This window comes from Lipotes vexillifer, unplaced genomic scaffold (genome assembly GCF_000442215.2).
Source record: "Lipotes vexillifer unplaced genomic scaffold, Lipotes_vexillifer_v1.1 scaffold753, whole genome shotgun sequence".
In the NCBI taxonomy this organism is placed as follows: domain Eukaryota; kingdom Metazoa; phylum Chordata; class Mammalia; order Artiodactyla; family Lipotidae; genus Lipotes; species Lipotes vexillifer.
In genome coordinates this window covers 1,957,724-1,976,162 of record NW_006783618.1, presented here as the reverse complement: position 1 = coordinate 1,976,162, position 18,439 = coordinate 1,957,724, and the positions used below count along the sequence as shown (strand labels likewise).

The window sequence follows — 18,439 nt, the reverse complement described above, 5'->3', positions numbered from 1 at the left end:
AGGGAAAGCCTCAGATGACTCCTTAGAGCCCAGATCCATCTGGAAGGTCTGCCATGCTCACGGTCATGGGGACTGACTGCAAGGGTGATGGTGGAGTGGTGGTGATGTGCTTTGTGCCACCACTGCGCAAAGCCTCTAAGAAGGACATAAGGGCCCAGATGAGGGCGTGGGACAGGAGCTTTCAAACTGGGAATGGAGGTTGCACAGGCAGGTTCATTCCTGTCCCTTCACTAAAATCTCTCCTGCTGTCAGGGGACCTGGCTTGCTGTGATGATGTGAGGGTGTGGGACTGGGTTGGGGGGTTGTTTCACATGGAGACCTTTTTTTCCTACCTTAAAACCTTTGTACAAAGGTCCCTTTGGGGGTGGGTTTGGATGTGACGTAACTTGCTCCAATGATACTGTTTGCCTTTGGAGGTCAGTATGATCTCCCATGTTTCTCTGATTTAGACTTGCTTTTTTAAATAAAGCCCTAAAACACTAAAGGCCCCAGCTCCTGAAAGACAGGCTCTGGAACTGTGATCACACTCCCTGCCAGGTCTGCACTGGCACAGCAAATGTCACCCACTCGTTGAGCTCTGTTAATGCCTTGGGGGCTGAGGGAGAGGGAGAGAAGAATCGTGACTCCTCTGAGCACAGGAGCAGACTGAGTCCCAGGGAGAGGGAGTGACTGACCCCAGTTCACCCAGAAGCAGTGGGGGAGGTGGGGGACAAGAGATCAGGACTCTCATCTCCCTGGTCAAGGTCTTCCTGCTCCCTAAGCCTTCTACTCATTTTGGCCTCCCTGGGTCCTACATAGGGCGGGGGAGCCCAAGCTGGCCCATGGCTTGACCTCCTGGCCAGGGCTCAGTGGGGGTTGCAGGAGGGAGCCTGGCCTGGTGACAGGATGCATCCAGCCCTGTCTAGAAAGGGAGCTGTGGGCTCTGGGGGGGCCATCTCCTTTGGCTGGAGACTCCTCGCCCTGTGGGAAGGGTGGGGGCTGAGGAGGGCAGAAGAGGCCCTCTAGAGCAGGAGCCCCAGTCACCAGGCCTAAGGGAGGTGCTGCTTCTGCCTGACAAGGAGGAGATTCCTTTGGGCAAATTTGAAATTAGGACCACCTCAGGTCATCGGATACACGGTTATCTTTCCAAGGTTTTGCATCCTGATCTCTGCACCAGTGGTCAACCACTGGGGGGTGACCTGGTCTACTCAGGCCCGGGGCTTCCTTCCACCAGGGTGGACCCCCCCTTCCCCACTCGGCTCCTCCTCTCCTCCCTCCTGAATCTGTGACTCTGCAGTTGCCTGTGCGTTCTGGAGGGCTCTTGGATCTGGCTTTAATTGGTCTGACATTTTGCTAAACAAACAAATCAAAACTCAGACCAAACAAAGAGCCCTTATGGGTTTAACTGGCCAAGGGCTTTGCCTTGGCCCCATCACTGGAGCTTTCACAGAGAGGAGGGGAGTCTGGAGGATGCAGTAGGACCTATCTAATCAGGTAACCTGCAGCACAAGGGGGCTGCCGAGTCCTGCGCAGTAGGGGCATCAAGACACAGCCAGCAAGAGAGCCTCATCCACCAGAGGGCAGACAGCAGAAGCAAGAAGAACTACAGTTCTACAGCCTGTGGAAGGAAAACCACATTTACAGAAACATAGACAAAATGAAAAGGCAGAGGACTTTGTACCAGATGAAGGAACAAGATAAAACCACAGAAAAACAACTAAATGAAGTGGAGATAGGCAACATTCCAGAAAAAGAATTCAGAATAATGATAGTGAAGATGATCCAGGACCTTGGAGAAAGAATGGAGGCGAAGATTGAGAAGATGCAAGAAATGTTTAACAAAGACCTAGAAGAATTAAAGAACAAACAAACAGAGATGAACAATACAATAACTGAAATGAAAAATACGCTAGAAGGAATCAATAGCAGAATAACTGAGGTAGAAGAACGGATAAGTGACCTGGAAGACAGAATGGTGGAAATCACTGCCACAGAACAGAATAAAGAAAAAAGAATAAAAAGAAATGAAGACAGCCCAAGAGACCTCTGGGACAACATTAAATACAACAACATTCACATTATAGTGGTCCCAGAAGGAGAAGAGAGAGAGAAAGGACCCGAGAAAATATTTGAAGAGATTATAGTCGAAAACTTCCCTAACATGGGAAAGGAAATAGCCACCCAAGTCCAGGAAGCACAGAGTCCCAGGCAGGATAAATCCAAGGAGAAACACACCAAGACACGTATTAAACAAATTGACAAAAATTAAAACATAGAAAAATCATTGAAAGCAACAAGGGAAAAACGACAAATAACATACAAGGGAACTCCCATAAGGTTAACAGCTGATTTCTCAGCAGAAACTCTACAGGCCAGAAGGGAGTGACACGATATATTTAAAGTGACGAAAGGGAAGAACCTACAACCAAGATTACTCTACCCAGCAAGGATCTCATTCAGATTTGACGGAGAAATCAAAAGCATTACAGACAAGCAAAAGCCAGGAGAATTCAGCACTCCCAAACCAGCTCTACAACAAATGCTAAAGGAACTTCTCTAAGTGGGAAACACAAGAGAAGAAAAGGATCTACAAAACAAACCCATAACAATTAAGAAAATGGTAATAGGAACATACATATCGATAATTACTTTAAACGTGAATGGATTAAATGCTCCAACCAAAAGACACAGTCATGCTGAATGGATACAAAAATAAGACCCGTATATATGCTGTCTACAAGAGACCCACTTCAGACCTAGGGACACATACAGACTGAAAGTGAGGGGAATGGAAAAAGATATTCCATGCAAATGGAAACCAAAAGAAAGCTGGAGTAGCAATTCTCATATCAGATAAAATAGACTTTAAAATAAAGAATGTTACAAGAGACAAGGAAGGACACTACATAATGATCAAGGGATCAATCCAAGAAGAAGATATAACAATTATAAATATATATGCACCCAACATGGAGCACCTCAATACATAAGGCAACTGCTAACAGCTATAAAAGAGGAAATCAACAGTAACACAAAAATAGTGGGGAACTTTAACACCTCACTCACATCAATGGACAGATCATCCAGACAGAAAATTAATAAGGAAACACAAGCTTTAAATGACACAATACACCAGATAGATTTAATTGATATTTACAGGATATTCTATCCAAAAACAGCAGATTACACTTTCTTCTCACACTTCTTACATGGAACATTCTCCAGGATAGATCACATCTTGGGTCACAAATCAAGTCTCGGTAAATTTAAGAAAAATAAAATCATATCAAGCATCTTTTCCTACCACAACGCTATGAGATTAGAAATCAATTATAGGGAAAAAAGCGTAAGAAACACAAATACATGGAGGCCAAACAATACGTTACTAAATAACCAAGCGATCACCGAGGAAATAAAAAAATACCTAGAGACAAATGACAATGAAAACACGACGATCCAAAACCTATGGGATGCAGCAAAAGCAGTCCTAAGAAGGAAGTTTATAGCTATACAAGCCTGCCTCAAGAAACAAGAAAAATCTCAAGTAAACAATCTAACCTTACACCTAAAGGCACTAGAGAAAGAAGAAGAAACAAAACCCAAAGTTAACAGAAGGAAAGAAATCATCAAGATCAGAGCAGAAATAAATGAAATAGAAACAATAGCAAAGATCAATAAAACTAAAAGCTGGTTCTTTGAGAAGGTAAACAAAATTGATAAACCATTAGCCAGACACATCAAGAAAAAGGGGGAGAGGATTCAAATCAATAAAATTAGAAATGAAGACAGAGAAGTTACAACAGACACTGCAGAAATACAAAGCATCCTAAGAGACTACTACAAGCAACTCTATGCCAATAAAATGGACAAGCTGGAAGAAATGGACAAATTCTTAGCAAGGTATAACCTTCCAAGGCTGAACCAGGAAGAAACAGAAAACATGAACAGACCAATCACAAGGAATGAAATTGAAACTGTGATTAAAAATCTTCCAACAAACAAAAGTCCAGGACCAGATGGCTTCAGAGGTGAATTTTATCAAACATTTAGAGAAGAGCTAACACCCATCCTTCTCAAACTCTTCCAGAAAACTGCAGAGGAAGGAACACTCCCAAACTCATTCTGTGAGGCCACCATCACCCTGATACTAAAACCAGACAAAGATACTACAAAAAAATAAAGTTACAGATTATTATCACTGGTGAATGTAGATGCAAAAATCCTCAAGAAAATACTAGCAAACAGAATCGAACAACACATTAAAAGGATCATACAACATGATCCAAGTGGGATTTATCCCAGGGATGCAAGGATTCTTCAATATACACAAATCAATCAATGTGATACACCATATTAAAAAATTGAGGAATAGAAACCATCTGATCATCTCAATAGATGCAGAAAAAGCTTTTGACAAAATTCAACACCCATTTATGATAAAAAACTTTCCAGAAAGTGGGCATAGAGGGGACCTACCTCAACATAATAAAGGCCATATAGGACAAACCCACAGCAAACATCATTCTCAATGGTGAAAAACTGAAAGCATTTCCTCTAAGATCAGGAACAAGACAAGGCTGTCCACTCTCACCACTATTATTCAACATAGTTTTGGAAGTCCTAGCCACAGCAATCAGAGAAGAAAAAGAAATAAGAGGAACACAAATTGGAAAGGAAGAAGTAAAACTGTCAGTGTTTGCCGATGACATGATACTCTACACAGAGAATCCTAAAGACACTACCAGAAAACTACTAGAGCTAATCAATGAATCTGGTAAAGTAGCAGGATACAAAATTAATGCACAGAAATCTCTTGCATTTCTATACACTAACAACGAAAGATCAGAAAGAGAAATTAAGGAAATAATCCCATTCACCATGGCAACAAAAAGAATAAAATACCTAGGAATAAACCTACCTAAGGAGGTAAAAGACCTGCACTCAGAAAACTATAAGACGCTGATGAAAGAAATCAAAGATGACAAAAACAGATGGAGAGGTATACCATGTTCTTAGATTAGAAGAGTCAATATTGTGAAAATGACTCTACTACCCAAAGCAATCTACAGATTCAGTGCAATCCCTATCAAATCACCAGTGGCATTTGTCACAGAACTAGAACAAAAAATCTTAAAATTTGTATGGAGACACAAAAGACCCCGAATACCCAATGCAGTCTTGAGGGAAAAAAACAGAGCTGGAAGAATCAGACTCCCTGACTTCAGACTATACTACAAGGCTGCAGTAATCAAGAGAATATTGTACTGGCACTAAAACAGACATACAGATCAATGGAACACGATAGAAAGCCCAGAGTTAAACCTACGCACCTATGGTCAACTAATCTATGACAAAGGAGGCAAGGATATACAATGGAGAAAAGACAGTCTCTTCAATAAGTGGTGCTGGGAAAACTGGACAGCTACATGTAAAAGAATGAAATTAGAACACTCCCTAACACCATACACAAAAATAAACTCAAAATGGATTAGAGACCTAAATGTAAGACCGGACACTATAAAACTCTTAGAGGAAAACATAGGAAGAACACTCTTTGACATAAATCACAGCAAGATCTTTTTTGATCCACCTCCCAGAGTAATGGAAATAAAAACAAAAATAAACAAATGGGACCTAATGAAACTTAAAAGCTTTTGCAAAGCAAAGGAAACTACAAACAAGACAAAAAGACAACCCTCAGAATGGGAGAAAATATTTGCAAGCTAATCAACGGGCAAAGGATTAATCTCCAAAATATATAAACAGCCCATGCAGCTCAATATTAAAAAAACAAACAACCCAATCCAAAAATGGGTAGAGGACCTAAATAGGCATTTCTCCAAAGAAGACATACAGGTGGCCAAGAAGCACATGAAAAGCTGCTCAACATCACTAATAATTAGAGAAATGCAAATCAAAACTACAGTGAGGTATCACCTCACACCAGTTAGAATGGGCATCAGCAGAAAATTTACAGACAACAAATGCCGGAGAGGGTGTGGAGAAAAGGGAACCCTCCTGCACTGTTGGTGGGAATGTAAGTTGATACAGCCACTATGGAGAACAGTATGGAGGTTCCTTAAAAAACTAAAAATAGAATTACCATATGACCCAGCAATCCCACTACTGGGCATATACCCAGAGAAAACCATAATTCAAAAAGACACATGCACCCCAATGTTCATTGCAGCACTATTTACAGTAGCCAGGTCATGGAAGCAACCTAAATGCCCATTGACAGACGAATGGATAAAGAAGATGTGGTACATATATACAATGGAATATTACTCAGCCATAAAAAGGAACGAAATTGGGTCATTTGTAGAGACGTGGATGGATCTAGAGACTGTCACACAGAGTGAAGTAAGTCAGAAAGAGAAAAACAAATATCGTATACTAACGCATATATGTGGAACCTAGAAAAATGGTAGAGATGAACTGGTTTGCAGGGTGGAAATCGAGACAGAGATGTAGAGAACAAACATATGGACACCAAGGGGGTAAGTGGCGGGGTTGGGGGCGGGTGGTGGTGGGATGAATTGGGAGATTGGGATTGACATGTATACACTGATATGTATAAAATAGATAACTAATAAGAACCTGCTGTACATAAAAAAAATAAAATAAAATTCAAATATTAAAAAAAAACCCCAAAAACCTCAAGAAACACAAAAAACCAAAAAACACAGCCAGCCCCTTGCAACCCGGACTAAGCAGCCTTTCTTTGTACCTGCCTCTCGGTGAAGCATTCTCTTTGAAGATGCTTTATTTTTTCCCCCATGTGTCAGTTGGAGGACGGATGGCCTCTTTCCCCTTTTGGTCATCATCTCTCTTTTATTTAAATTTTACTTTGTAACAGGGAGATAAAAGGTAGCTCTGTGGCTGTAGTGTTTTCTTCTGTTAATTACATTTATTTTTCAACCAAGTTCTGGGAGGTGGTCTGGTATCCTGAAAGGACCATGCACACAGCTAGAATCATAGATTGTCTGAGCTGGCAGGGACCTTTGGTTCAGCTATGACTAGATTCTAGTCCAGCCCTCTTATTGTACAGATGGGGAAACTGAGGCCCAGAGAAGGGAAGGAATGGCTCGCAGATACGGAGCCAGTGAGTCGGAGTCGGGACCAGAAACCAGTCTTCTCTCTCTTGCCTTGTGCTCTCTCTACCAAACCGTGAGTAGACAGAGGCAAGCTCCTGTCCCAGCTGGGCCGATATCCCCCAATGAGCTTGATCCAGCACCTTCCCTTCCCTTAGAAGGAGCTATTGCCCACCAACCTCACAGGCAAGGTATGGGCTTTGTAAATTGTCAAGTGCTGAGCGCTATGCTGTGACAGTGGTGAGGCTGGGCTGTGTGCTCAGGCCCTCACGGGCTCAGCACCACCCACGCTCTCGGGGTCAGGGAGGAGTGGGGACCCATGGGGACTGGATGGTTGCCAACACGGGTGTCCAGGGGCTAGGGAAGACTTTTGCTCCCTTTAACGAACTCTTAGAAATCTGGGGCCTCGAGGAAAGCAATTCTCCAAGAACCACCTCTGGAATCCCAACCGCCGTCAGACCCCTGGGCTTCCGGAGCTCTGGTTTGGTGCCTGATATTGAGAGTCAACACTGCATGAAAAGAAAACGTTTCACTTCCAAAACCCATAAGCACCTCACATGTATTCTCCCTGTCCATCCTCCCTTCATTCTCCACCAGACACGCTAAGTTCCCCCTTCATCTGATGACACGCATGGCCTTGCCTGCCTCCATGCTCTTGCCATACTTTGTCCTCATCCTGGAATGGAATGACCTTTGCTTCTATTGGTTCTTGTCAGAATCCTTGTCATCCTTCAAGTCCTACTTGGTGACTGTTGCTTTTGTGGAGCTTTTCTTGGCTTTCCCTTGTTGGCCCTGCAAATTAAAACTGATTACTCCACCCCTGATTCTCTCTGTGTCACACTGTTCGTGGCTTTTTAAGGGACTTATCACTTTGTGTATTATAGTAATTTTGGGTATATGTCTATCTCCTCTTCAAGATCCTCAATGTCCTGAGAAGAGCGACTCCATTTTATCCAGCACTAGATTTTCAGCACCTAAAACTAATGATTGCTAATGATTATTGAAATGTGTATTTGGTGCCAGGTACTGTGTTAATTGCTGTAAGTGCGTGTCTCACTTGAATCTTAGCAATGAGTAAATAGCATTATATTTCCAGACTTACAGAGGAGGAAATTGGGGCCTACAGAGATTGCTGTCCAAGATCCCACAGCTATCAAGTGGCAGAGCTGGGATTTGAACCCAGGTCTCTCTGGTTCTGAAGTCTGTGCTCTAATCCACAGAGTTTTATGGACTATTTAGTGAGTGCCCAGTGAGCAACTGTTATCACTGGAAACTGTCAGGGTCAATGGTTCCCAACAGAGGGCAACCACAAATGTCCAATTTGACACCTGAATGCTTTTGATGATGTATATCCCTTTGATACATTTACTCTCTTACTTCTACTTGGCTAAAGCGGGGATTAAGGTCAGTTTGCCTTCTGAGAGGTCACACAAGTGTGAGGTCTGACAAGGTGGAGCCGTATAGGGTCAACGTTTTCCTGAGTGTGTTAGGGGCATCAAGGAAAGCCGTGCAGTTGGCTCTGTAAATGGCAGGTCTTTCTGTAGCTGGCCTTGCGGGTGGCGGGGGCGGGGGGAGTGCTGGTGGTGTGGGCTGTCTGGGATGGACTGAGGGCTGACCAGGAAGGGCTTAGCCCTGGCCAGCCCATCTGTGACCCATGGGCCCAGGTCCTGTGGGTCCTTCCCTATCTACCTGCGCCTACCTGGGGGAGGTGGGAGAGGTAGAGGGAGAATGAAGGAGGAAAAGGGCAGAGCAGGCAGGGGGAAGGATGTCCTAGAGGAGGAGCTGAGGGTGGGTTACCTGAAGCAGTGTGCCCCCAGAAAAGCAGCAGAAAGCGGGATGGAAGTTCCCAAAGAAAGTCAGGACCACGCCCCCCCCACCCCCACCCCCGTCACCAAACTGTCCCATTGTCACAGGAGCCCCTTCTGGCAGCCAGATGCTGGGTGGAATGATTCAGGCTGGTACTGAAAAGCAGTCAGACTCTCCAACCCCAGGCAGAGGCCCCAGCCGTGCGTGCTCAGTGCTCCACACCGACTGCCCTCAGGCCTCAAATTCCTCCTCCTCTCCTGCTGGCATTTGGGGCGGCACAGGGGCCTCTAGCATGGCTGGCAGGTCACTGGGGAGAGCGGGGCTGGAATGGAAGGAGGCGTTTGTGACAGAGAAAGCTGTGCAAGGAAAGGGTCATCCGAGGGGGCACACGTGGGTGAGGGTTTGGAGACCCTGGGTGTGCAGAGGGGCCCAGCTGGAAAGCAACCTGTGGCGGAGGGCCGTGTGAGGGGGGATGCTACGTGAGCAGCTCAGAGAGACTGTGTCACAGGCAGCCGATGAGGGAGGCGCGGCGAGTGGGAGAATACGAGCCGGAGGTGTTTGTGAGACAGAGCAGATGAAGGGAAGGCGTGCGCCTGTGCCTCACTATGGAAGGAAGCAGAGCAAAGTGACAAGGTGGGTGGAATGAGGACAAGGGGGAAGACGGAAGGAACAAGGTCCAGATGCTGCCCACAAGTGAGGACAAGTAGTACGGAACTCCCATCATCCCTTGGGAAGAGGGGCAGAGGTGTACGCTACTGCGAGAGTGGTGGCTGAGTGTGTGACTTGGTGCTGCATGTGTTTGTGAGGCTGCCCGGGATTTACGAGGTGTGTGCTCGTAGCTGCTGCCTGGGTCGTGAAGTGAGGATGGCACCGAAAAATGCAGGTCCAGAGGGGAGAAGAGAGTTGCCCAGGACGCCCCAGGACATCAGGGACAGGCCGACGTGAGCTGAGTCACCTTGCACACAGCCCACCTCCTGACCCCTGCGTCTCCTTTCACCCACATCCACCTCAGCGCCACAGAGAAGCCACGGGCCACAAAGGCACCACCACGCTTGCCCAGTAGAATCCCCTAACTTAGAGAAAAAAGGCAAAGACCAAAAAAAAAAGAAAACCAAACAAACAAGCCTGAGAGTTTGAGCTCTTTTCTCCTGCTGACGGTGGGGAGATAAGGATCAAATACCAAGGACAGCGATAGTTCCAGGAGGTGCCTAGTATTTCCTCTTGCCACACGCAGGCAGAATTAGCAAAGATCTCCCCGGCTGAGGGACGTAGATTGATTGCCTGGTTTTATTAAGGACAAAGTGCTTTTTGATAGTGTGAGGGAAGAGCTCCCCAGGGCGGGGATTCCGGTGCCTGGAGCTTCCCGAGCATCGATCGATTGCTGGGGCTTCCCCGTCTTGTGCTGAGTGAGTGAGGGTTTGGCAAGCGATAAAGAAGCTATGATTCTTAAAGGCGGGGACTCCAGGCAGACGCTGGGCAGACCGCACACTGGGCGTTGCTCTCAGCTGCCTTTCCTACACGTACCTTGGAGTGTCTCCCGTTAAAAACAAAACTGGTGGCTAAATCTCTGACGGCCTACTGGGTGCCAGTTACCATACTGCTTGCGTTATCCATGTCATCTGACTTACTCTTGATACAAAACATAACAGGTAAGGCGCTCTCTTGACCCTCCTTTTGTACATCAGGAAAATGAGATACAGAGGCCAAGGAAACCCGTAAGAGGTCACTGTAATCACCACACGGCGCCCAGATTCACAGTTGGCTTGGTCAGATGCTAAAACTCAGGCTCTTAACTGCTGTTCTCCGTGGCCCGTGGTCTGTTTCATGACAAAGGGCCAGACACTGTCTTGATATGATTCCTGGGGGCTCACTATACAGACCCCTAAGAGCGTAAAGGGATAGGCTCGTCCAGTAGGAATGTCTGTGTGTGACTTAACAGAACTCAGGGATATTCTAGACTTCAACGCCACTGATTCCGGCTCTAGGTCTGGGCATTTAGAAGCCAGAGATATGGTACTGAGCTAGAGTGAGTTTTACTGCCCTCTTGGCTTTTCCAAAGTTTCTTCCCCTTTCCATGATCAGTTCCTGTGTTACTTACGATGATTTTGGGAGCTGAGTGGGCTGGGAATGAACCCCTAGCACAGGTGAGGAAAGGAACCTAGAAACGAGAAGTCACTTGCCCAAAGCCAGGAAGCTCATCAGACGGATCTGGAATTGGAACCCAGGATTTCTGCCCATAGGCCTATCTCCTACATTGCATGCGTGGTCTCCTTCTTGCTAAGCCACAAACAGGTTATACACTAGCAGGTGTGGATTAAATGAAAGAAATCAATTGTTTGATATGACTCTTCAGATGGAATTGCCAACCTACACAGCAAAATAAATGGGCTGTCGTACGATACTGTGGTACAGCAAATCACGAGCTTATCATGACTGGAGTGGAGTGAGCTGGGGCCATTTAGAGCGAGGCCATTGCTTTAGATGAGAGTGCTTTGGAATCCCCCATCAGAGGTTCCCAGGCCCACCTTTGTCTAGGAATCCTTCCCGCCTTCCCTTCACAGAAGGAGCAATGGAAACCAAATGGGGAGGCAGGGTGAGTGCAGAGATGGGCCTTGGTCTATGATCAGGGGGTGTTTGGAGGGTTGCACGGGGGCAAGACTCACTCTTAACAGTGAGGAACATGGACTTGCTGATGTCGGTGCCCACGCCGTTGCTGGCCTGGCAGAGGTAGTAGCCGATGTCCTCTTCCAGGACGTGGCGGATCAGTAGCGAGCTGTTGGGCAGGATCTGGATGCGGCCGGTGAGGGGCACTGGGTGGTACTGCTGGGGGTTCCCGCTCCCTGAAAGGAGGCGGCAGTTAGGAGGTCTGGTGTCTAGGCTGGGGAGGGTTGGAGTGCCTCAAGGAATGGCCCTGATACCTTTCTCTTGCTGATCTAGGGCCATTTTGAAGCATCCCCAAAGTGCTGGGAGCTCACATAGTTCTTGTTTCCTGGGAAATAGGAAAGACCCTCACAGAAGTCTGACCCCGCCTTGGATCTGAGGTATGGAGTTGGGGGGCCTCAGCTCAATGCCCATCTTGGCACTGAGCTTCCTTTGGGCTGAATTCCTTGGAGGGGAAGAAAGTGTTATCTTTGGGCCACTTGGCAATAGGCAAAGGGAAGATTGAGCCCTCAAATGGCAGTTGCCTGGTTGTAGGCAGTCAGGCCTGGGAAAGAAGCCAGCCATCCTCCAAGGGGGGCTTTGGATACCTCCTCCCATTGCCCCAGAGTCAGCCATGGACACAGTAAGTATAAGAGGTTGGCGCAGGCCTTAGTCAGAAACCAAATGCATCCTTGGGATGAAGTTGGGCTCCAAGAAGGACCAAGATCCCAGAATAGGTTAGACTGGTGAGAAGCAGGGGTCAATGAGACTCTGGGACCCTAGGGTGGGGTGGGGAGAGTTGGGGAGTATACTGAGTTCTAGGGTTGGAGGGGGGAGGGGAGAGGTCAATCTATGGGGACAAGAGGAAATCTGGAATTAGCATGACAGCCATTCCTGGTCCATAGACCCTTTGGGGGTGGCTGAGGATGACTTCCAGTTCAGGTATAGCCTGGGGTCCCCTTAAAGTTCAGAAGCCAGGGCTAGCAGTCATGTGTAGAGACCAGGGCCAAGTCGCATTAGTATCCTCCCCATCCCATCCCTGGCCATGCTCAGAGATGCTGGCTGGCCAGGGGCTTACCCTTGGCATGCTTCCACATGACCTTGGGTGGGGGGTAGCCGTCCACCGAGCAGTTGAGCACACCAGCCTTGCCATAGATGCCATCCTGGTTGTTGGGCTGCACCACAAATCGAGGGGGCACTGCAGAAAGAGGGAAGGTGGGGGAGGAACAGATCATCTCGGTCTCTGATAGGTTTTCTGGGGGCTTTGGGCACCTTCCATTCAATGTTAGCCCGGCCTGGACCATTATAAAGTTGGGAGCAGGCACCTCTGAACATCTGAAACCCAAGATGTTGAGAGCGTCTGCCAGTCGCCTTGGGTTGGGGGCTGGGAATTCTGAGTGCCAGTTCTGACTTCACCAGTGACCAACTGAGCCAGGGTCTTCTCCCCTCATGGCCTCCGTGTCCTGGCCTGGAGAGTAAGAGGTTTGAACCTTTTGATCTTTAAGGCCCCTGCCAGAGTCAACTTCCTCTGAGCCCGTGATTCAAACTTGAAATCTAGAGAGTGTTTTTAGCAGCGGACAGAGCTGGACCCTTCCTCCTCCCAACCTCGCTGGCCCGTCTCACTCACCGCGCACGATGAGCTGGCGTTCCCTGCTCACGGTGGCCGCTGTGTTGCTGGCGATGCATGTGTAGTTGCCATTGTGCTTGAGGGAGACGCTGGAGATCTGCAGGGAGCTCATGAATTCCTTGCTCTCGATGGTCACGCCCGAGCCTGAGATGATCACCTGTCCATCTTTCCTCCAGGTGATGCGGATGGGCATGTCCCCCGAGGACACCACGCAGGGGATGTAGAGCAGCTGGCCAATGGAGGCAGGCGGGAATTCGAAGGGCTGGATGAGAGGGGGCACTGGGAAGGAAAGGGGAGTGCTGCTGTCAGGCCCCCACTCTCCCCAGCCTGGCCAGCAGCATGCCCATCCCTGCCTGGCCTTTGGGCTCCTCCCAACCCTGCGGTGGGCTGTGAATAGAGTTCCGTGGGCACTGGTGCCTGTTTTCCCATATGTGCAGAATCTCCCGGGGTGCCCTGTCATTGTCCCCTGGCTCCCGTCCCTCTGTCCACCCAGGCCTGGATCTGCTGTCTCTGTTCAGGGCCTGGGCTGGCCTGAACTAATCAGGACCTTCAGATTTGTACTGGAATTTGAATGGTGATGACTCGTGCTTCTTGACTCCTGTCTGCTTGCTGACACACTGCCCAGCTTTTAACCTGACTTCCCTGCCATTCCTCGGTGCCCCTGTGCTCACTGTCTCATCCCAGAGCTGAGTCTCCCAGATGCCTGGGGGCCTGGGATGGATAGAGATGACGTGCCTCAGATGCTGAGGCTGTCCTTCGTGTGCACCCCACAGCTGCTCATCTAAAGCCAGGCTGTTGTAGCCTGGTCTCCTCCTGTAGAGGTCTCATCACCCACCCCATTGTCTTCGTGCGTTAGGACGGGCGAGAGGAAGCTCCCAGCACTGGTTGTTTTCAGCTCCTTTATACACACCTCCCACCAATAATGTGATATGGGCTTAATTGTCCCCACTATGCAGATGAGAAAACTGAGGTTCAGAGCAGAGAATTCATTTGCCTTAGATCACCCAGCTCATAAGAGGGGACTGTGGGATTTGAAACCTGATCTGTCTGCTCTCCAAGTCCAAGCTCTCTTTCTTATGCTACCTGGTTGCCTTGTTGAGAAAGCCCCAAAACATACCCAGACCAGAGACCCCTTTGTCTCATAAACAAGCTCCCCATGGGTAGCAGGAAAGAGCAGAGAGGGAGCCCTGTCATCTGCGAGATAACCAGTTGGTTAGACTCACCCAGCTGAACGTCATCCACATAGCCCCCACCCCCCAGAGATTCGGCCCTCCCCCTCTCCTACTGCCCACATCTCAGCCCCTGGGGGGCCTGTCTGGAGCCTGAGCCTCTGCAAGAGGGATCCTCCTTTCTCAGCTCTGGCTAGAGCAACAGCCATTATCTTTATGATAACTCAATTAGGACACAGTGACTTCCCCAGCAAGTGGGGGGAGAAGAGAGAGAAGGAGACAATTAGCTTAACAAGGATGAGCACCCAGTAGATGAGATATCATTTCTGCAGTCAAATAATTAAATTACAAGGCTGTCCACAGTCCTCTGGGCTTCTCCCAGGCACCAGCCCCACCCCTCCTTGGAAACTTGCTACTCTCCCCACCCACAGTGGACACAGCAGGGGGCGAGGGTGAGCCCTGAGGGGAAAAGGATAGGTGACATCATATGCATGCCCAAGGCACCCCAAGGATTTTCAGGGCTCAGTAGGAAGCGGCCCCTGTGAAGTGCATAGGTGTGGACAGGGCAAAACCCTTGGCAGCCCTTTGGATCTCTGGGGAAGCTCCTGGTCAAGAGTTCTAGGTCCAGAGGAAGTGACATTTAGAAGGGCTGTTGCCCCCATGCCCTATGGGATGAGAGCAGGGGCCTTAGCTGAGCTTCTCAATGTCACCTCCCACCTTACCCTTCACTCTGGCCATGGGGGCTCCATCGGTTTTCCATAAACACCCAGAGCTCCGAAATTCAGCCCAGGCCTGGGTGAACACAGCTGGGCCCAGGGTGGAAAATAACCACCATGTGTGCTCTGCCATGGGCCCAAATCCAGGTCCTCAGTCCAGCCAGGTTTTCTGGGGCTCTGGTCATTGTCTGGATCTCCCCACCCCCAAACTCTAGCTGCTGCTACTCCCTGGGCTGGGGCCTTGCCCCCAGTATTCTGAGTGGTTTGTGGGGCCTTGGATATCTCCAGAGAGATTTCTCTGGAACCCTGACTCTAGTAATGGCCCAATGCTCATTGCTGAGATTTCCCGGGGATTCCTCGTTGGGCTCTGCTGATCTTCCCACCGCCCTTTTTGGGGTACTTTGCTGTACGCGGGCCTCTCACTGCTGTGGCCTCTCCTGTTGCGGAGCACAGGCTCCGGATGCTCAGGCCCACTGACCATGGCTCACGGGCCCAGCCGCTCCGCGGCATGTGGGATCTTCCCGGACCGGGGCACGAACCCGTGTCCCCTGCATTGGCAGGCAGACTCTCAACCACTATGCCACCAGGGAAGCCCTCCTTGGACTTTTTGATGGAATTGTTACAGAGACCCAGATCTGTCAGCCAGTTTGTCTCCTTAGGTTTAGCAGAACCAATTCTGGTCCAGTCTTCCTTCCCACAAAGACCCAAATCTAGAGCCCAGCAGGCCTCATGGGAAACTCCTCTCCGTCCTTTCAGACCCCGCTCCAGTACCACCTCCTCTGTGAAGGCTGCCCTCCTCCTGCACAGCCCTACAACACCTGGTTCACACCTTGATCATGGCGCTCATCACATGCCAGTGAGGTATGTGTTTGCATTACCACCTTCCCTGGGTGTCTGGGAGTTCCTACAGGGCAGTAACTAGGACTTATTTACCTGGCAAATTGTAGGAGCCCAATAAATGCTTGTCAGGTGAGTAAATGAATAAATATATGTCTGGATATCATTTCCTGGGTTGACCTTAGAAGTTTCCCTATGAGGTGGGCAAGGGGTGGGGAGAGCACAGGATGGGGGTTCATCCAGAAAAAGAGGGAGCTCTACCCTCTTCCTCAAGATGCTGTATTTATGCTACAGAATTTTGGAGCTGGGAGCTTCTCCCTTGGTTCTTCCTGACGTTCAGGTCCTTGCTAGCACCAGAGCTGGCTCCTTTAAGAGCCCTAGGGACATGGGGAGACTCGTGGCAGTCATGAGGGCCTGCAGAGGGGAAGGTGTGGGTCAAGCAAGGAACTGGGGGGGGCTCTGCCTAGAGAGGAGAGGGCCTTGCCCCAGGGATGGATGGCCAAGAGCTCCATTTCCGTTGAGGACAGGGCAAGTGGAGACTGGAACTAGGCAGGGAGATTTAGCTCAGGCAAGGGAAAGATTGTCTCTCTCAGTAAGAAGGGATTTAGATAATGGAATAAGTTACTAAGGCAGGTTAATTCATTAATTAACTAATTCATCTAATATTCATGAAATGCCTGCTCTGTGAAGGCATTATGCTCCGTGTGGGCTGGGGAAGGTGGAAGCATGCTTAAAATATGCATAGAACCTCCGGAAGCATAGCATTTGCTCGGGAAGTTAAGACATTTCCCTCAGTGTTTATTGGACAAGCACCACGTGAATACACAGACACTGAACTCAGAGACGAGAAGAGGTGTCATCTGGTCGGGTGAGCGCAGCTGCATAGAGGAGGTGGCATTTGGACGGAGGCTTAAAGGATGCACATGCTTTACAAAATATATGGAGTGAGAGTGTGGGAAAAGGCTGAGACAAGAGGCAGAGGCCAACCAGGGGCTGTCATTCCCTTCCGGTCTTCAGGAATAACACTGATGGCAATTCGAGCGGCCAGGGAAGGAGAGAGCGGCCAACCTCCCTCCTGGGGGGGTGGGGGGCGGTTAGGCATTCACCCAGGCCAGCCAGAGCTCTCTAGTGCACTGCTGCCCTGCTGGAAGTAGATGGCCAGATCACCCCCAGGGGTCCAAGGAGTAAGGCTCTTTACTTCCCGCCCCACTCTGCCCTGCTGCAGGTTGATGGGGCAGGTGTGGTTCTGTGCTGGGATAAGTGTCCCCTTAGAAACTCCTTGGTGGGAGTGGTAGAGGCCCGAGCTGCTCACAGAATTCCTCGGCTCCAGGCTGGCATTCCGATAACCCTATAACTCCAGCATATGAGGACCGCCTTGAGGGAGAAGAAAGCCTAAGGATCCCGGCTCCTTCACGGGCTCGCTGAATACCAGCAGGAGTCCGTGATGGGAGGCTCTGAGAAGCAGGGTGGGGAGCCCCGTGATGTGGACACGGGACTGCTTTCTGAACTGTGAGTCTGTGGTGTCTCCCCTGCGCTCAGAGGTGGACGCGGGCTCGTTGAGTGTGTGTGTGTCCATTTCCACTTCTGTGAAAGAAGCTGAGGCTCGGGTCACCTCCACGGCGGTGATGACAAGGGACCTCTTCAGGGTTGATAGTCCACAAGGACTCCCCTCCTGCCCATGACTCCTAGCATCTCCCCAGCACATGGCCTGAATGTAAGGGGCATGGATGCCGCATAACCAAGGGATTTATCTCTGGAAGCCCTGCTCTGGCCACAGTCATCTTTGGTGAGAGGGCAACTCAGTCAGCTGTGAGGGAAGCAGGGTCAGAGCAAGATGCTGTGATGGCGAGAGGTCAGAGGCTGGCATGGCTGAGAAGGCACAGCGGTTGTGGCAGTCCCTGTGGTCCCTGGCCACCATAAAGCTGTTTCGGCCACTTGTTTGGGGGTGTTGCACAGAGGAGGGCATGCTGACCACCAGCCCAGCCCATAAACACTTTATGGTGTCTCTCATGATCTCTCTTCGGGACCGAACCTTTTAATTTATTGCACCATTTAGCAGAGGATGGGCGCTGTGTGAAGCTGGAGCTTCTCTGCTTGTGCAGCACGGAGATGGGGAAAGACGCTGTAATCCAAGAGTGACGTGGGCAACCTGCCTCGTCACCACCACCCTGTCTCTGCCCCCGAGCCTCAGTTTTCTCATCTGCAAAACGGAGGAGTTGGATGAAGTAATCTCTAAAGCCTGACGCTGATTTTCCAGCTGTAACAAGTCTAATATTATAGGAATATTAATAACTCACTTCAGTTTTTTTAATGCAACCCCCTCTTCTCAGGAAGGCCTTCCCTGACCACCCTATTTAAAATTGCAGGGCTTCCCTGGTGGCGCAGTGGTTGAGAGTCCGCCTGCTGATGCAGGGGACACGGGTTCGTGCCCCGGTCCGGGAAGATCCCACATGCAGCGGAGTGGCTGGGCCCGTGAGCCGTGGCCGCTGAGCCTGTGCGTCCGGAGCCTGTGCTCCGCAACGGGAGAGGCCACAACAGTGAGAGGCCCGCGTACCGCAAAATCAATAAATA

At 49.2% G+C, this 18,439-nt stretch overlaps 1 protein-coding gene across 1 annotated transcript in view; it reads right to left on the bottom strand.

The window, feature by feature from the left end:
• Positions 1–18,439, bottom strand: part of DSCAML1 (DS cell adhesion molecule like 1) — a 352,214-nt gene that overhangs the window by 67,461 nt on the left and 266,314 nt on the right. The window contains exons 9-11 of the mRNA XM_007456333.1: positions 13,147–13,425; positions 12,598–12,717; positions 11,543–11,719 (exon numbers count right to left, since the gene is read on the bottom strand). Of these exons, the coding sequence (XP_007456395.1) occupies positions 11,543–11,719; positions 12,598–12,717; positions 13,147–13,425 (576 nt within the window). The remainder of the gene's footprint in view (positions 1–11,542; positions 11,720–12,597; positions 12,718–13,146; positions 13,426–18,439) is intronic.